At 36.0% G+C, this 18,618-nt stretch overlaps 1 protein-coding gene and 1 long non-coding RNA gene across 2 annotated transcripts; one reads left to right on the forward strand and one right to left on the reverse strand.

The window, feature by feature from the left end:
* The first annotated feature begins 515 nt into the window (after positions 1 to 515).
* LOC127073811 (uncharacterized) lies at positions 516 to 4,307 on the forward strand. Its single transcript, XR_007785869.1, has 3 exons — positions 516 to 878; positions 1,844 to 1,907; positions 3,589 to 4,307. It is a non-coding gene; the product is annotated as an uncharacterized LOC127073811 (long non-coding RNA).
* On the reverse strand, positions 2,068 to 7,338 carry LOC127073803 (beta-D-xylosidase 1). The gene is made up of 5 exons (XM_051015033.1): positions 6,772 to 7,338; positions 4,873 to 5,154; positions 3,562 to 4,180; positions 3,062 to 3,475; positions 2,068 to 2,925 (listed from the first exon to the last, which is right to left on the reverse strand). Exons 1-5 carry the CDS (start codon positions 7,168 to 7,170, stop codon positions 2,342 to 2,344), a joined length of 2,298 nt encoding a protein of 765 aa, XP_050870990.1. The 5' UTR covers positions 7,171 to 7,338; the 3' UTR covers positions 2,068 to 2,341.
* Between the last annotated feature and the right edge of the window lie 11,280 nt (positions 7,339 to 18,618).

Below are 18,618 nucleotides of genomic sequence, written 5' to 3' on the forward strand. Positions count from 1 at the left end.
TCAACAATGTATGATCGATCATTCTACAAGGGCGAGTTACTGAATTATTGAAGACCAATAGATCTCCGCCACCGTATGGATTCAATTCTAGTTATCAGCGACTTAATTACTCAAACACGTCGGTGTAGAGGCCATTACGTTAACTTCCGTCGTCTACGAGGAATCCTATTACCGTGAGGTCAACAATGGGGATTGATATAACTAATGGTAATTCCGCATTTGTGATGTTGATCTATGGTGCATGGTGGACCTGCAAGGGTAACATTCCAACGCCCAACTCGATTCAGAGTCCGAGATGAATGAGTATGGTAAAAAATGAAGATAAAAAAACTGTACTTTAAATCTCATGTGTGTTGACTATATACGTTAGATAATCTTAATTAAGCTCGTGCATGATTGGACCTTCGTAAGGCCTTAGCCGACCCAAAACAACTTTATTTTTCTATCATCATATTATATTTCTTTTATTTATGCTATGTGGTCCAATCACTTATCTTTTATCTCTTATTTGTAAACCTTATTGAAAAACTCTAAATTTAGCAAATTTTCTTCCATTTTTTTATATGCTACCTTAACAACCTTCATTAAATAGTAAGTAGTGATTTAAGGAAATCATGAGAAGTAACTCGAGCAAGTTAAGGTATGTAGAGGTACTTGACAAAAACCCAAATTCTTATCCCCGCAAGCAACGCACGCAAATTTCCTACATTTACATCTCAAGAATTCCTTGAATCACTACTAACATCTATACACACACACGCCTCCATCCTGCTGCAATCTTCCCGCCGTTGAACCGCCATCAACCTCCAACAACGACTCTCCTTCAGTCGCCACCAATCTCCATACTCCAGTTTCCCGCTCTCTGGTCAAAATCATTGGTTAGCACTGTTAATTCGTCACTTCGCTTTGTTTCATTTAATATCTCCTTTATTTTTACCCATTTTGATTATCTGTTAGGGTTTCGTTTGATTTGAAACGATGCCATCAATGATAGCGCGGAAGTTGATAGTATTTGAGACCTTTTTATGTTTACACAAGTTTTTTTTTGCCCCTTGCTGTTTGGTTAACCTATGCTTCTCTCACACCTTCAAATCATAAATTGTTTCTGTGCTTGAAAATTGGGATTATCAGTTCATAGTTTGTATTGTATGATCTATGTCTTAGTTTCTATTTATTGAAATTCTCAAATATTCGTTATATTATTTACTATTTCCACCATGATTTAGAGATTGGGAATGATGAAGGTATCTTGTATGATATCTTTATGGAGAATGATTGTTTACTCATCCTGTGACTGCTTCTATTCTAGCATGGACTTTACCTTCTAGGCCTTTACTTGACCGTGATATTAACTTGGTTAATTTACTTACATCGGTGTCTAGTTTCTTGTAATTCCGTTGTTAAACCTGCTGCTCGACCAGAAGAAATGTAGTTGGTTGAGTAGTTAAGTGACTAAATCTTGGGTTTGCTGATTGAGAAGTTAAATAAGGTAATCTTGAATTAAGTTTTACTTGGGAGGATCTCTTGCAGTATATATATTCTTAACCGTGCCGATCTTTTCTACCTGTTGATCTAACAAAATGGCCTCTTGAACTTGAAATATTACTCCTCCAGTGCTCTTCATTCCCTTTCTTCTTTATATATCATTTTCTGCATTTGAGTTTGAAACAGTGCTTCTATTGTGTTTCTGTCTTTTGCATATGCATTTTGGTATAATAATACCTAGCATTCTATTTCATTTTTTTTTGGCTTGAAATATGAGAGGATAGTTACTTTTTGTTGCTTTATCTTTTGTAGCTTTTGCTTTCTAATGAATTTTGATTTTGATTTTATTTTCCTCCAGAATTTAAGCGTAAGAGTGCAGGCTTGGAAGTTGCAACAATAATAAAGGCTCGTTAATGTTTCAGGTATGAGAATCAAGACTTTTATTAAGTTTGCAAAAATGAAATTTGGTCGATAAAATTTGTTTTTTGAATATATGAGTGATACACTTTTATAGGGTTTTGAAATAAGATTACTCTTAATTCCGAGACAGCAATACAATGAATAGTGACAAAAAGTTCCAACTTTGTTCAAAATCCTTTCTCAATATCATATAAAGTGCCAATAGTACACTTGCCACTGTGACTATTTTACATTGTGACCTACATTTTTCTATTTTACATTTGGATTAAGAATGGCACACATTGTGTTTGCACTATAAATCATTTTACAAATATAACCCCACCTCTATTCCTTATTTTACTTTTGCACATATTCAAAATTCCACTTAAGGAATCATTAATCATTAATAAGAATATTTGTAAAGCTTGTTTGTATCTGTGTCAAATTTGTTTGACACTTAATGTTTAATTTGGTCCATAGTTTGAACCAAAATAGAATGTTTTAGATCACCGATGTGAAGTTCATGTTCACCCATTGGGATTCTTCGAATCCCAAACTCATCGACAACAGAGAGGTGGTTACAAACATGAACACCAACCTTAACACGTGTCTTTGATCCAGCAGGAACATAAGTCTTATGAAAGTTCACCAATTGTTTAACTCCATTAGGTGGTTTTGAGAATATTAGAAGTGTGTGGGCTCCATCCATTGACCCTTCATTTTTCACATCCACATGGAAACCTACTTCCAATTCATCACATTTTGCATGACTCACTTTTATTGCTTTGTTAGTTGAGTTTGCGAAGGCTTGGGCCTGGAGGGATACATAAGGGACTGAGACTTGTTTGGGAGCAAGTGCTAAGGTATGAGTGTATCTTGAGTAACTTAGCCCATGCCCAAATGGGAACACTACTGGGCCCTTGTAGAATCTATAGGTTCTTCCTGGGTACCCTATTGCCGGGTTTGGACGCATGTCCATGTTTGTCATTGGCACTTTGCTCACATAATTTTGTGGGTACCATGTATTGGGTAACCTTCCTCCTGCAATAAAAGCCCGAACAAAAAAGAGTCAAATTAGATGTAACAAAAGTGTTTGTTCTTCATAATTTCATTCTAGTTGCTGCAAAAACATAACAGGTGTTCATTCTAATATTATTCTTCAATTAGATTTTCTTACCTGGGTTGGTTCTGCCAAAGATAACATCAGCAATAGCAGTTCCTCCAGATTGACCAGGATAACCAACCCACAGAATAGCACTAATTTTGGGATCATTTTTAGCAAATGTAACATCAATAGGCCCACCAGACATGAGAACCAATATAACTGGGCCTCTTGCAGCCCTAGCTACTCTAGACACTAGCTCTTGTTGATGGCCTGGTAAAAGAAGCCCAACCCTATCTCTAAATTCAGCTTCTATGGACTGGTCTAAGCCCATTACTAATACTGTTGCATCACCTTGTCTTGCTACTGTCTCTGCCAGCCCAAATAGCTGGTTCCCACCACAACTCACATCTCTACATCCTACCTGATGAATGGTCCTCGCGTATCTGGCAATACCTTGCAACGGTGTTGTATAGCCACATGCCACACCTATCAAAATAAAAATTCAATGAATTAAAAATATGATACATTTGATATATAACAATGTTTTAAAAACTTGACAAGAAGTAACTAACCAGCATAGTTTCCAATCATTGTAACAGTAACATCAGAATTGGGACCAATGACTCCTATGGTGCGGAAGCGTGTTGGGGATAATGGCAATGCATTTCCTTTGTTTTGCAGAAGAACAATGCCCTGTCTAGCTGCTTCAACTGCAAGTTCATTATGGGCAGGTAAACAAACATCTCTTGGGCCTAAATTCCCATATGGTTGGGCCGAAGGCTCTCCGTCAAACATACCCAATCTCATTTGAACTGTAATAAGGTTAGCTAAAGCATTGTTAAGATCATTTTCAGACATAAGTCCTTGCCTAATAGCACCATCAGTATGTAGGGCTAAAAATGGGCCACAATCTAAATCCAAGCCTGCTTTAATCGCATCGGCTGCAGCCTCTTCCGGTGTTTTTGTGTAGTGTTGGGTGTCGTAGTAAACTCCGACCGAGTCACAGTCTGAAACTATGTACCCATTGAGGCGCCATTCGCCACGGATGGTGTTGCGAAGAAGTTCGGGATCAGCACAAGTGGGCTTGCCATTGACTTGATTGTAGGAACACATTACACTCGCCACATTCCCTTCTGACACACACGCCTTGAATGGTACATCATATGTGTCTGCTAAATCCTGTTTACTCACCTGCATATACATCTATAAATTAATAATCCTTGTATAAATTTGTGACAGTTTATTCTTAATTTGATAGATGAACTAGTCTTTTCTTTATCAATATTATTGGAGGAAGTGAAAAGAATATTTGATGCCATGAGTATTCTAAACCTAAGTTTAGGGTTACTGATAGAAAAAAACGTCACATCAAATTTTACCTGAAATGATAAATCTTTCTTCTTTCGAGTAAATTGTATTACAATTTATTTTTTCAATTAAAGTCATATTGAGAAAGGACGCCATAATCAACAACTTCTTTCTTTTCGATTACAGTCATACCAAACACATGTACATTATAATGAATGAAATGGGTTTATGGTGCACAAGTGGTATAATTTGGTAGTTTGAAATTGAATAACATCACTATCATTTATCATCACCAATTGCAAGTGGCCTAAAGTCCTTATCCAACAACTTGCATAACTTCTACTTTAATGAAAAGCATTTTTATATTTTTCTTTTGTATTTATGGAAACTACTTACTTTAACCAAAACAAATAGAATGACAAAAGCAAATAACTGCTCCATGCTTTACTATAATATGACAGTACATCCATGCGATTCACAAGAAAATTTATCAGATAAAAGCACATAGAAGTGTAACAACCTAACTACCATTTTGGACTCATAACTTTTTCAATTTTGGATGGGTGAATACGTACCTTGGCATTGAAATGAAACCTGTCTACACCATTCCAATTATCAAGATCATAAGCTGTGTAGTGTTTACAACAAGCGGCAACCTTGAGTCGGTTACCCGCGCCGTTGCCTTGTAGACCTTGAACGTAGCTGGCCGCATATTTTGCGGCCAATGTGGGGTCTTCGCCGGGTGTCTCTTGGCCACGGCCCCACCGTGGATCGCGGAAAATATTTACATTAGGACTCCAATAAGTCAACCCTGCTGCACCACCATTGTACATTGCTCTTGCTTCATCCGACACAACCTGCATGTAAATACAATTAAATCTTAATCTAAACTCTTGTATCCTAAGAGAAGTACTTTACCAAAAAAAAAAAATCAATAATATCGCATCTGTGGCAAAAAGTGATTAAGTTATTATTGGTCCTCTTGCAACAAAAGTAACTAAATGTAAATTTGCATAACAAAAGAATAAAAAAAAAAGGAAGAGAGAGAAAGAAAAACAACCGTAATGGGAAAGGACTTGTTGAAAATAGAGATGTTGATAAGCATCATTAAACACCTAATGTTTGGTCGATTATCGCTAAACAATAATTTAGAAAAATATGCAAAGTTGATGGACTTTAATACATGCTTCATTTAAACACACCAAACATCTATATAAAGATGTTTGGTGTTTATACTTTACTAAACGTAATTAATTTTTCATACGAGTATCTTGCTTAATTATATATCATGCTATAAAGGATATTTATTAATTCCCTCCATAAGTATAATTAAGTATTACCTATTTCAACCTTAAAACGCCAATTAACCATGAGGTAAGAAAAGGACAACAAAAGTGACGTTCTCGTAATGATGTGATTAATGAATGAATGAAATAATAGCGTAATAGACCTTCTTTTTTGTTGTTGAGGAAAATAATGGACCTTATATTAGTGACATGTAGATAAGAAATTATATTTAAGTTGATAAATATTCAACGTCAAATTTCGTAAACCATATAAACTGACCCAAAGTGCCAATTTTCATATTTCTAAATGCATGTAAGCCACATGGGACAGCTTGTCAGTTTCCAGGCTAAAACAAGTGACTGCTCAACATAGTATCATATATACTTAATTACTATATAATATTTCATTTTCATTTTTTTTAACTTTTTATTTGAATTACGAGATTAAACAAAAAATAATAATCATAATGGATGAATTTTTTGCTCATATGATTGGACTATTATATCAATTGGTGCACCATTTTTGTTGATATAATTAGGTAGCTGAAATAGGTCCCTCATTTTTAAATGTCTTTTTAATTTTATTGAGGACATGGGACACAATGTTTCAACATGAGAAGATTTTTATTAAATATATTTTATTTTACATTTTTTTTAAATTTTTTTATTGAAATAAATATTAAAAGTTTTTATCACTTTTATTAACAAATTGTTTCTTATCATTTTTATTTCACTAATATTTTTAGAGTGCTGAAAAAATTATGTAAATTTGTAGAGTACCAAACATAGTGGAATGTCATGGTGGCCACTTTCTACTTTTCAACTCTTTTATAAAATAAAAAATTCAACGTTTGAAAAATCATACTGACACAATAAGAATATGAATGAAAGAGAAACCTAATAAGCATATAGTACTTTAATATTTAATAACCGTAAATAGTAGCTATCTACTCATATGCTTAGTTTTATTTTATCATATTTAATAATAACACAGTATTTGCTTTTACAAAAAATATTAATACCAATTAATAATCAAATATAATAGCTATTTACCCATTCGGTTAGCTTTATTAAGTTTATAGTGCCTTTTTTATGCTAATTAAAAAAAACACCATATGTTAAAATATTATTATTATCATGACTTTATTACGTAATGAAAAAATAAAAATAAATAATTAATTATCTTACCCGTCCAATTTCGAGCCACAAAGACTGATTAAAAGAAGCAGCGGTGGTGATAACTTGAGGAAAACTAGTGGCGCCGGGGAAAGCGCCACCGAATTTAGTACCGGGACCGACGTTAGAAACGCCGTGTAATGCTTCCGACCACCACTCGTAGCCTTGTATACCAAGTCTTGGAACTGCAATTGCATTGTTTACAACAAGTCTTATCTTCTCAGGTAATGTAAGTCTTCCGATAAGGTCTTGTACTCTAAACCGAATCGGTATGTTTGTGTTGCAGAATCTGTAACCTCTTGTAAAACCGTTTCTTGGATCACATGCAAAGGGTACTCGTCCTTGAACTAATGAAAATACTGTGAAGATTAATAACAGTATAGTTATGAAGCTTTTGTGATTATGAGTCATATTGAAGAAGAAGAAGAAGAATGTAAGTGGAAATGAATGAATGAGTATGGTGAGTTTGTGTTTGTGTGTTTATATAGAGGAAACTTTTTGGAGTTGCGTCTTTTAAAGAGTTTGGGGTGAGGAAGAGAAATATACTTTTTGTTGATTGGTTTTCCACGTAGATTTATTTATTGCAAGATAATTAATAATGAAATGTGGAGTATAAATTTAAAAGATTTGGACTCTGAGACATATAAAAGTCCTAACCGATATCAAAACTTAAAAATCGTTTACAAATGTATTTATAAATTATCTATCTGAAAAGTTACTCCTCGCTAATTTGAGGTTGATTTATAGTGATTAATAATTAAATTTGAATTAATTGATATTTTATTTGGTTAAAAGGGTTGAGGGCTGGTTAGGTGGTGGCTTATTCGATCCCTATGTGGGCTTGGAGTAGATGCCAAAATAATTAAATCACTTGAAATACATTATGTACCATACATTAAGAATAGATACAAAAGATAATTATTTAAAAAGGAAGTTGAAAAAAATTACAAAATAGAAAAAGTGGTTTGTTTGATTTATTTTTTATTTAGGAAGTGGAAGTTTTGGACGTTCACGGGTGGGAGAATCTTTGGCTTTTCTTACTAGCTAGTTTTAGTTTTGCATGTTTTTTTATCACACAATTACAACACATGGTAACAAATTTCACAACCTTGGTTCCTATTTACACAATTAATCTAAAAAACATGTTTCGCTTTCAACAAGTCAAAATTGTGATTCCTCCAAAGATAACCTAATACAATGACTTCACTTGTTGGGATAAAACAGTGGTGTTGAAAAACACTTTTTGTTGGGTGTTTATCGATGTTTCATGGAAACGTAAGTTTTCAAGTTTCACCACCCCGTGATTTTACTGACCAAAGCGCATTTGAAATGATCAAATCTCGTGACTTCATTTGCAGAAAATATGAGTGATTTTGTCTTGATTTACTGTCTTGTTTTTCCTTCTATTTCCGATTTTCGACTTGCAAACAAATGATATTACTCTCAATATAATAATTGTCTTTTTCTTCATGTGTTTTTCTTTTCCTATTTTAGGCTTTGAGAACAATTCATACGATTCTTTTTTTTAAGCCAAGGGGATAAAGTTTGAAGGGAACACCAATCTAAAAAAAAAACACGATTCTTATTTGTTTCTATCTTTTTTATGTACTATGATTTTTTTTTTTAATGTTATCAATCATCTCAATGTCTCATGTTTAAAGTTGATTTAGAAAAGACATTTGAGTGTGTGACTTGGAATTATTTGAGATAGGTAATAAATAAAATGAGATTGAGCGTCAAACGGCCATCATGTAATATGTTTATTTTGAGATAATCCAACAAAAGACTTCCAAGTGAGTCGTGGTTTGAGACAAGAGAATCCATTATCACCCTTTTTATTATTAATTGCAATCGAAAATTTAACATAACTATTTTACAATGATGTTAACATGGGAGTATATAAGGTATTTAGAGTTAATGAAATCATTAACTATAAAATATTACATTTTACATATGATACTATCTTAGTAGTTAAGGGTTTGTGGAAAAATCTATGGAACATCAAAATTGTATTTAGTGGGTTTGAACTGGTCTCGAGACTACGTGTTCAATTTTACAAAAGCAAAATGTAGGGAATTAATTTGAAGGAGAGCTTCATGGAGTCATCATTCTATCATGTAGCGTGGATTCAATCCCTTTCAAATTTTTAAGGTTATCGATAGGATCAAATCAAAGAAGAAACACAACTTAGAACTCGATTATTGATAATTTACAAAAGCGGCTATCATCATGGAAGAGACGACATCTATCAATTAGGCTCAATATAATAATAGTATTTTTCTTTACTTTTTTAGGCTTTGAGACTAATTAATACGACTCTATTTTTTTAAGCAAACAAATACAATATGAATATATTGGAAATCACAATTACACCAATCTTAAAAAAACACAATTCTTATTTATTTGGTTAAGTTTAATATCATTTTCATTCCATATCTATTGACCGGGTTTTATATTGGTCCCTTGATTTTATAAACGATTATTTTGATCCCTCAATTTTACTAACTATTTCAAGTTTATCTTTCTGAGCCATTTTCCTTAAACAATGTTAATTTTTTTTTAACTTTTTGTCCTAGTCAGTAGGACGTGACATCCACGTAAGATCACATGTTATAAATTTAGGCATCTCTTTTTGAAATCCCAAAAAATTCTTCTTCTTCAATCTTACGAAGTAGAGTTCATAGTTCTTTTTCTTCAACCCCATTAAGGACATCTTCTGCAACCTTACAAATTAGGGTTCATAGTACGAATTAGGGTTCTTTACACATCTTATGCAATTTTATATTCTTCTTCGAGTTAGGGCATCTCCATTCCAGGAACGAAGAAAAAGAATGTGGTCTGCAAATTTGTTTTTGTTTCTAGAAGTTTCTAGTAATGGTTGAGAAGACGGTAACATTTCTAAATCGAGGGGTTATTCATCTTCTTCGAAAAATCAATGGAGTCCTAGTTGTTGGTGTTGAAATTTGGTTGTGCTTAAAAGGGCAACATCGATTAAGAATTTTGGGAAATAATTTTGAGGATGTCCACACTATAAGGTATAATTTCACTTATAATATTTCAATTTTAATTTGGCATATTGTGTAATGTTTTTGTAAATTCACACATGCGACTATTTTGCTTGGTATTATGATAAAGTGAAAGATGATAAGGACATCTTTATCATGAAGCAAAAAAAGAGGTTGAAAATTTTAACAAATGAAAATAAAGATCAACATCATAAATTAGTTTAATGTGAAGAAAGAATTGAAAAACAAAGAGGCAAAATTGATGCAAAAGTAAAAGTTAGAAGACCTTGAAGTGACTCTCAAGAACACAATGAAGTAGAAGAGTTTCTTGAAAAATTTATGTTTTATAATTATAAGTGTTTTAATGTACAACTTGATAATGTAATTTTAGATGAATGAAATGGAATTCAAGTTTTAATTTTTACTTGTTAATACATGTTTGTGGTATGCTTTTTTTTTACAACAAATTTACATTAATTTGATAGACCAAATGGTTTCTGGTTTGATTTAAACATCAATTTGACAGGCCAAATATGTTTATGGTATACATCTGGTATGTTTTGAATATCAATTTAACAGGCCGATTTGACATCATTTTAGTTGAATTGGATGTGTCATTCTTTTATTGGATGCATTATTATTGAATAAGTAAATAATAATCATTAATTGTTCTTGCATCAGTCAATAATAATTATTAAAAATAGAATAACAAACAACATGTTACTTCATTAATTAATTAGTAAGTCCATCAAGGACAAAGTACCAAAATAGAGTACATGAGATAACCAGTACATTAAAAAGATAACCTTATACATCATAACAAAGTTCCAAAAGACATATAACTTAACGTTACAACAATCCGAAACTTAAATAGAGTTCCAAAAGGCATCTAGCTTAACATCACATCTATCTTAAACCAAAACAGAGTTCCGAAAGAAATATAATTTATCTTCTTGGTTGTTTGAGATGAACTGAGCCTACCTAAGACATTCCTTGTTGCACTTAACCTGATTGTAGGAATTGGTGATCCAACACTTATGTATGGTCTCCTTATGCTCAACTTCTTGACACCAGGTCTTAGTTCAACTGCCTTAGCAGGTCTTGGTCCACTTGACTTAGCAGGTCTTGATCCACTTGCCTAACTTGCTGGAGATTGACTAGGCTGAGGATGAGCTTGAGTTGCATGTGATTGACTTGGTTGAGGTTGAGCTTGAGTTGCCTGAGTAGACTGGTCATAACTTGCCTGAGGTGGAACCTTCAAGTTGTCTTGTTATGGCCATTTTTCTTGCACGTAATACATTTAACATGTAATCATGTCCTCCTCATTTTGCAATTAAAGCCATCAATTTCTCCTTCCTCTATATTCCTTTTCTTTTTGGGCATATATGGAATTTTTCTAAAGACAAATGGTTGCACATCAGGATAACTTGTCCTTTCCCAGAGGTTAGACCCATTAACAGGATAAATAACATGTTTATATACCTCCTGATATTTTTATTTTATTTTTGTAAATATCAGGAATGTACTTTTTTATCCTCAAGTTCCTGCTCTTCATGGAAGATTTTTCAATTTGGATTCATCCGAGCGGAGGCTTTGAAGAGCAGGGGTTCTTGCAAAGGAGTAGTGGTAATTGGAGGATCATATTGGAGGTCTCGTGTGACTTGATCTTGCTAGGATCAAGGGTAGAGAAAGAGCTAGGATCAACATCAAACATAGTATTTGGGGTTTGAATTTCTACACTTCTCTTGTAAACCGATATTACAAAGGTTAATTATAATATCTCAATTTGACTTCTAATTGAGGGCAGTCATACCCATAGTGAAGACAATTGGGGAACTTCCTAAGCAAATCTTATTGTTTCTCTCTCTCTCTCTCCGTCTCTCTCAAACTTCTTTTTAGATTTTGATCACACTTAGTGTGTAATTTGAGTTGTTGAAATTTTTGGTTGTGTTGAAGTGTTTAAAATAGTTTGTGTAAAACCATTGCAATCTAAACGATTGCAATTGATTTGTTGTAACTTCAACACATAGAGAATTAAACTTAGTGTATTGCACACCAAGTGTTTGATAAAATTACTACACACCAAGTGTTCGTCAAAATTCCTTTATCAAGTTTATTTTTACTTCTCATTGAAAATCATTTATCTTAAGTGTGATTTATATTAAAACAAACTATATTGAACTTTTTGATTGGAGTTTCTCATCTTTAGCATATTTTATATTACAGTTTATACACATATCTGTTCCTACCAATAACGGTTCGGATAGACGAGAGTCGATCCAAATTCGTTTCCGTTTGTCATAGAATATTATTTTTCAAAACAAAAATTTTATAAGAAAATTTTATTTGGTGATCTATTCACCCCCCCCCCCCTTCTAGATCGTTTCCTTCGTCTAACAAGTGGCATCAAGAGCACCGGTTTATCGTGTGCTTCAAATTCGCTTACTAGATTATGGCTTCCAAATCAAAGGCGGCATATAATAAAGCGCCGATTTTCAATGGCGAAAACTATGGTTATTGGAAGGATTGTATGTGTATTCATATCAACTTTATTGATAAGAATGTATGGAAATCAATCCAAAATGGTCCATTTGAAATAACTATGACCAATGTTGAAGGTGTTACCATACCCAAACCAGAAGCTTAATGGAATGCATAAGATGAGAAAAAGTTGTCTTGTGATTTGAAAGCAAGGAATATTCCAATCTCCACTTTAGGAGTTGATGGATATGAATGTGTTTCTCATTGCGAAACCGTTAAAGCTATGTGAAACTCATTACAAGTTGTCCATGAGGGTACAAATGAAGTCAAACAAGCTAGAATCAACACATTAAATCAAGAATTTGAACTCTTTCATATGAAGCATGGTGAAACCATTGCGGATATGAAAAAGAGATTCACTTATCTTGTAAACCGTTTGAATGCACTTGGTAAGTCGGTTTTCAATGATATTGCTACTAACAAAGTTGTAAGATGTCTTAATAGGAAAAGGTAACCTAAGGTCACCACCATCAAGGAAGCCAACAATTTATTAACGTTGGACATTACAAATTTGTTTGAAAGCTTGAAGAAGACGAGCAATATCTCATTAGCTTAGAGAAGCATGAGGAGAATGTTAAGAAAGAAAAGAACAAAGAAAAAGAGGTAGAAAATAAGTCCATCGTTCTTGTGGCTTCTAGTTCCAAGTCCTCAACAAAAGAGTGTGGTGAGAGTGAATCTTGTGATAATGAGAAGTTGGAAGATGAGAAAATGGCGTTGTTGGCCAAACAATATCATAACTACATTAAGAGAAACGGAGTAAAACACTTCGACAACAATCTTATCAACTTTATAAGACAAGTTGACTCCTCGAAATATGATGAGAGTAAGAAAGGAAAGTCAAAAATTTCATATTTTAATTGTGGTAAACTCAGACACTACAAGCCGGATTGTCAACAAATTAATAATGATAAAGATAAGGGCAAATACAAGAAGTCTAGAAAGACTAGAAGAGAATACATAACGTGGGAAAGTGATAGTGAATTCTCAAGTGAAAGTGACGAAGAAGAAAATATTTGTCTCAAGGCCCATCATCATCATAAAAATAAAAATGTAAGTCATTCTAAATATGAAATTCGTGATGGAGTGTCTTATTCTGAGTTAAAAGTTGCTTTTGAAAATTTATATGCTGATGTGATGGACGCTGTCATACGGTGAACTGGACCTTATTGGATTTGTAATCGCAATGTCGCGGTTAGCAAGAGTCGCCACCGACTTTTCTTTTATCCCTTAAGGAAAGGCGGAAAAGAACAGGAAAGACCTAAATTTTAAATTCTTAGGTTCGGGAGGTACTTTATACAAAGGGAAGGTGTTAGCACCCTTGGTATCCATGGTTATCCATGGGCTCTTAATTGCTCAATCATTTATGTTTTCTAGTTTGAAAAAGGTGGTTGAGAACTGTGTAGGAAATGTTTTGAAAATGAGAATTTAACTTTGTAATGATCCTTGCATGAATGTATACAAAGTGGTTATCTCATTTAGTTTTTTGAAGGTAGTTTAGAAAAATATAACTTGGCAATGATCCTAGTACGGATGTATGCTAAGTGGTGATTTCCAAAAGACGTTTGAAAGATGTGGGGTGTGAAAAGCATTTTTTTGTTATGAATGAGCAATTAAGGTTATACCTGTCCGAGGTCTTTACCGTCATTTCCTATCCTTGTGAGGGTAAAACTGTCCTTACTATTGAGAAGTAAGTAGTTTATCCTTGGGATGTAGAAGGGTCATCGTAGGGTCATCAGCTGGTCATTGAAGGCAACAGTTGTGAGGATACCTTAGCATTCGAAGGGACTATCATCATTTAACCGTAGGCTACACCGAAGGGTCATCGAGGGACAAAATCGTATTTTCGAAGGCAACATCCGAGGGACTATGATTTATTTTATGATGATTTAATCGAAGGGCCATTGCTAAGTGTATCCCCACATTCGCGGGACATGACCGTATTACGTAATCGTGGGGTAATAAAGAGAGGTCCGATGTCATTTATTTTAAAGTCCATGTTTTAAGTTCATTAGGTAATTATGGTGATACCGCATTAAATCGATACATTAAAATCAACATTACATCAAAAATTAATATAGTAAAATTAATTAGGCAATCAATATGAATCTTCACATTAAAGTGAAATAATTTAAAATCCCTTTCCATGAAGGCTCCCCATGCGTAAAGCGGAGTACCTAGCCGGCTATTTCTTCGGAAGCATGCTAGCCTTTACACCATGAACACACGGATTAAAGCATAAAATACAATTGGAAATTGCATCATAAGATAAATATAGCAGCCAAGCATTTAGGCCAAATAATGCAAAATCATCATTAGGTAGACATGAAATAGGCAGCAAAAAGCAAAGCAGCCCCTGGCCCGGTCGCCTCTGCTTCGCCTAGCGAAGGCTCAGCGAAGGCTCGCTGCGGGCTCGCCTAGCGATAAGCTAGCGAGCGGCCACGGGTTTGAAATTTGAGAACATTATGACCTCAACCTGCAGCATGGCTTATGGCATCCAACATACAATTATATGGTTCAGTTTCACAATAGGCAAACACATTTAACATGCAAGACTTCAAAATGTTTATGAATTCAATTATAATCCACAAATTAAGAACATGAAGTGATACCATATGCCAAATGAAAATACAAAATAATATCACATGCAAATTAAGATACTAAAATGATACCACATGCAAAATACGGACACCAAAGGATAATCATATGCCAATTAATCATATGCCAATTAAGAAGCTAAAGCGAATAATAGTGAAGCTAACCTGGGTGCGAATCAAGTCGTAACCTTGAATTGGCGAGCCGGATTGAGTTGGACGGCGGTGGCTTCGGAACGAGTAAACGGCCTTTAGGGTTTCCGCCTTCTGAATTCTTTGGATCAGCAGGGTTTCTGTGTTTCTCCCTCTGGATGCGTGTTTCCGTCCGTCTTCGTCCTTCTCTGTGTGTGTCTTTTCCGTAGCAGAGGAGCAGGTATTTATAGTAGAGGTAGTGGTGACCTAATGGGCTTAAAATGAGGTCCAAAAATCTCAAACTTCGCAAGCTTCGCTAGGCGAAGGAATTGCTCGCCTAGCGAGCAAACTAGGTCTGGGCTTTTTTCTGGATCTGGTACTTCGCTGGGCGAGTGTCATGACGAAGCATTCGCTAGGCGAAGGGATTGCTCGCCTAGCGAGCAAGCTATTTTGGGCCGCCTGTGGATTGGGCCTGTTGTGAATGGGCTTTTGTCCATTTGATGTTAGTGCCTTGCAGAACAAGTCAGAGGGTCTTGGAAAATGCTTGGTAATACCAACGGGCAAATTTTGGGGTATGACAGCTGCCCCTGTTCAATATTCTTGAACCGAGAGAGTAGAATGGTAGGTGTCGTTCGTGGTCTGGAGGTGAAAGATTATTGAACACTTAGAATGCCCCAAAAATTTGCACTTGTTCATTTGTCTTGACGGAGATGGGCTTAAAGATGCCATCCAAGAAACTTGCTGAGGAGATTTCCAGATTGTGTCGTACGTTAGACGATACCTAGAGACATGGATGTCACACCGGGTCATACATCAGACCGTATAGTGAACCATCCATTATGCTGTTGACTTCGTTGGGGAGTCAGAGTATGCTATACTGCTGGGGATGAGGGATCAGAATGGAACGTACGCTAGATCGTATCTGAGTTGCAGAATGAGCCGTACGTTAGGCTGAAGCTGCTGAAAAGGGAGTAGTCGTATATTAGACTACCATTCAGGAATGTACCTGTCCGAAGGTAGCACCTGAGAAAGGGAGTAGCCGTATACCATTCAGGAATGTACCTGTCCGAAGGTAGCACCTGAGAAAGGGAGTATCCGTATACCATTCAGGAATGTACCTGTCCGAAGGTAGCACCTGAGAAAGGGAGTAGCCATATACTAGGCTACCATTCAGGAATGTACCTGTCCGAAGGTAGCACCTGAGAAAGGGAGTAGTCGTATACTAGACTATCATTCAGGAATGTACCTGTCCGAAGGTAGCACCTGAGAAAGGGAATAGTCGTATACTAGACTATCATTCAGGAATGTACCTGTCCGAAGGTAGCACCTGAGAAAGGGAATAGTCGTATACTAGACTATCATTCAGGAATGTACCTGTCCGAAGGTAGCACCTGAGAAAGGGGAGTAGCCGTATACTAGACTACCATTCAGGAATGTACCTGTCCGAAGGTAGCACCTGAGAAAGGGAGTAGCCGTATACTAGACTACCATTCAGGAATGTACCTGTCCGAAGGTAGCACCTGAGGAGATGAAGGTTTAACTTGGTCGTACATTAAACTGTATTCGATGACTGGAAGGAGGTCAGAATGGATCGTACGCTAGATCGTATCTGAGTTGTTGAGGGTCAGAATGGATCGTCCGTTAGATCGTATCTGAGTTGTAGGAGTCATATGTTGGGCTGAATCAGAATGAACCGTATGTTAGGCTGTATCTGTATACGTTGTACTTGCAATAAATGTCTAGGATGGGCTTAAAGATGCCATCGCTAGGAGGATATCGAAGTGTTGTCAGAATGAATGTTCCCGTGAATTGCATCTGGAATATGTATCTGAACCTTGTCTGTGATTGATAAAGGCGTCTGCCTGTATGAGCCTTTTACTTTGACTATATCAGGAGGATAATTAACCTGCAAAGAAAGGTTAGCGCTATGCTATGTCATGATGCATGAGATGTTTTATGCTTTCGAAAATAAACGCGAATGTTGAATGCATGCGTATGCTGTGAAATGATGTAATGAATGAGTTATGCGTATAAGAAGTTCTGCTTGGGGACTCTACTGGGGGAAAATAAATCCCCATCTACTGATTTGAGATATTCGTGTTAAGGACCCTCTCTCGGCTGGGGGTTCTGATTTCTGTCTGATGGTAGAGATATTCAACAGAGCCTGGCTGGGGATGGATGAGATGATCAATCTGTCTGATGATGCCGACCTCTGTTGGGGAATAGCTGGCTGCGCCGGGGAATACTGCCAATTTCTTCTGGGGAAAAAACAGGCTTGCTGGGGGAAGAGAATTGGTAGGGGATTCATTGGAAGCATGATTAGACCTTATCCTCGATCCCGAAGTCTTGTAGTAATTGCTATTGCTATTTTATGTACGTATTTTTGATAAACATTGATCATATTCAAATGCACATATTAATTCAAATTAAATCAATGGACGTTTACGCAAACAAAACAGAAAAAGTAAAAACAAAAGTATTTTTTTTTTGAAAGAAGGTTGTATTGATTTTGAAAGGAGGCCTATAAACAGGCAAATTGTGTACAAGGAGACATAAATCCTAGTAAGAGGAAATTGTCAAAAACAAAGAGACAGCTATGCAGAAAAAGTCCTATTGATTTTAAGTCTACTACTGCCATTATGTCTTCAAGCATCTCATCCCCTGCTGTCGGATAGAAGTGATCGGCTTGGTCAGTCCCTTGAACTTGGATGAAAGTTGACAGAGAACGGGACATAGTCATACGCTTTAATCCCTAATTTTTGCCTGGACCGCCTTTTCAGGTTTTCAGTCCACCGGGATACCCTTTTTTGCTCAAGCCGCCTTTTCAGGTTTTCGACTTGCCGGGTGTACGTCTTTATATGTTTATCCCTAATTTTTGCCCGAACCCTTTTGGTTCGCCGGGATGCCCTTACTTTTGCCTAGGTACGTCGACCTAGCGGGTCTCTTTTATGCGTAGTATTTTTTAACTATGTCTGCGTTCACAGGATGCGGGAAGTCTTCGCCATCCATTGTAGCAAGTATCATGGCTCCACCAGAGAATACCTTCTTAACCACAAATGGCCCTTCGTATGTGGGAGTCCACTTGCCTCTGGGGTCCCCTTGTGGTAGAGTGATACGCTTGATCACCAAGTCGCCTACCTGATACACCTGTCTCTTGACTCTTTTGTTAAATGCCTGGGTCATGCGCTTCTGATATATCTGCCCGTGACAAACAGCCGCGAGTCTCTTTTCATCAATCAAATTTATCTGATCGAGTCGTGTCTGAATCCATTCATCTTCGTCTAAGCCCGCCTCTTTCATGATTCTTAGAGAGGGAATCTGGACTTCCACTGGTAAAACGGCTTCCGTTCCATAGACTAAAGAGAAAGGAGTTGCCCCTGTCGAAGTGCGTACTGAAGTGCGATAACCGTGAAGGGCAAACGGTAACATCTCATGCCAGTCTTTGTACGTTACCGTCATCTTTTGTATGATCTTCTTGATGTTCTTATTAGCAGCCTCTACGACGCCATTCATCTTTGGTCGGTACGGAGAAGAGTTGTGATGCTTAATTTTGAACTGCGTGCAGAGTCCAGTAATCATCTTGTTGTTCA

Source organism: Lathyrus oleraceus, chromosome 1 (assembly GCF_024323335.1).
Source record: "Lathyrus oleraceus cultivar Zhongwan6 chromosome 1, CAAS_Psat_ZW6_1.0, whole genome shotgun sequence".
Classification (NCBI taxonomy): Eukaryota; Viridiplantae; Streptophyta; class Magnoliopsida; order Fabales; family Fabaceae; genus Lathyrus; species Lathyrus oleraceus.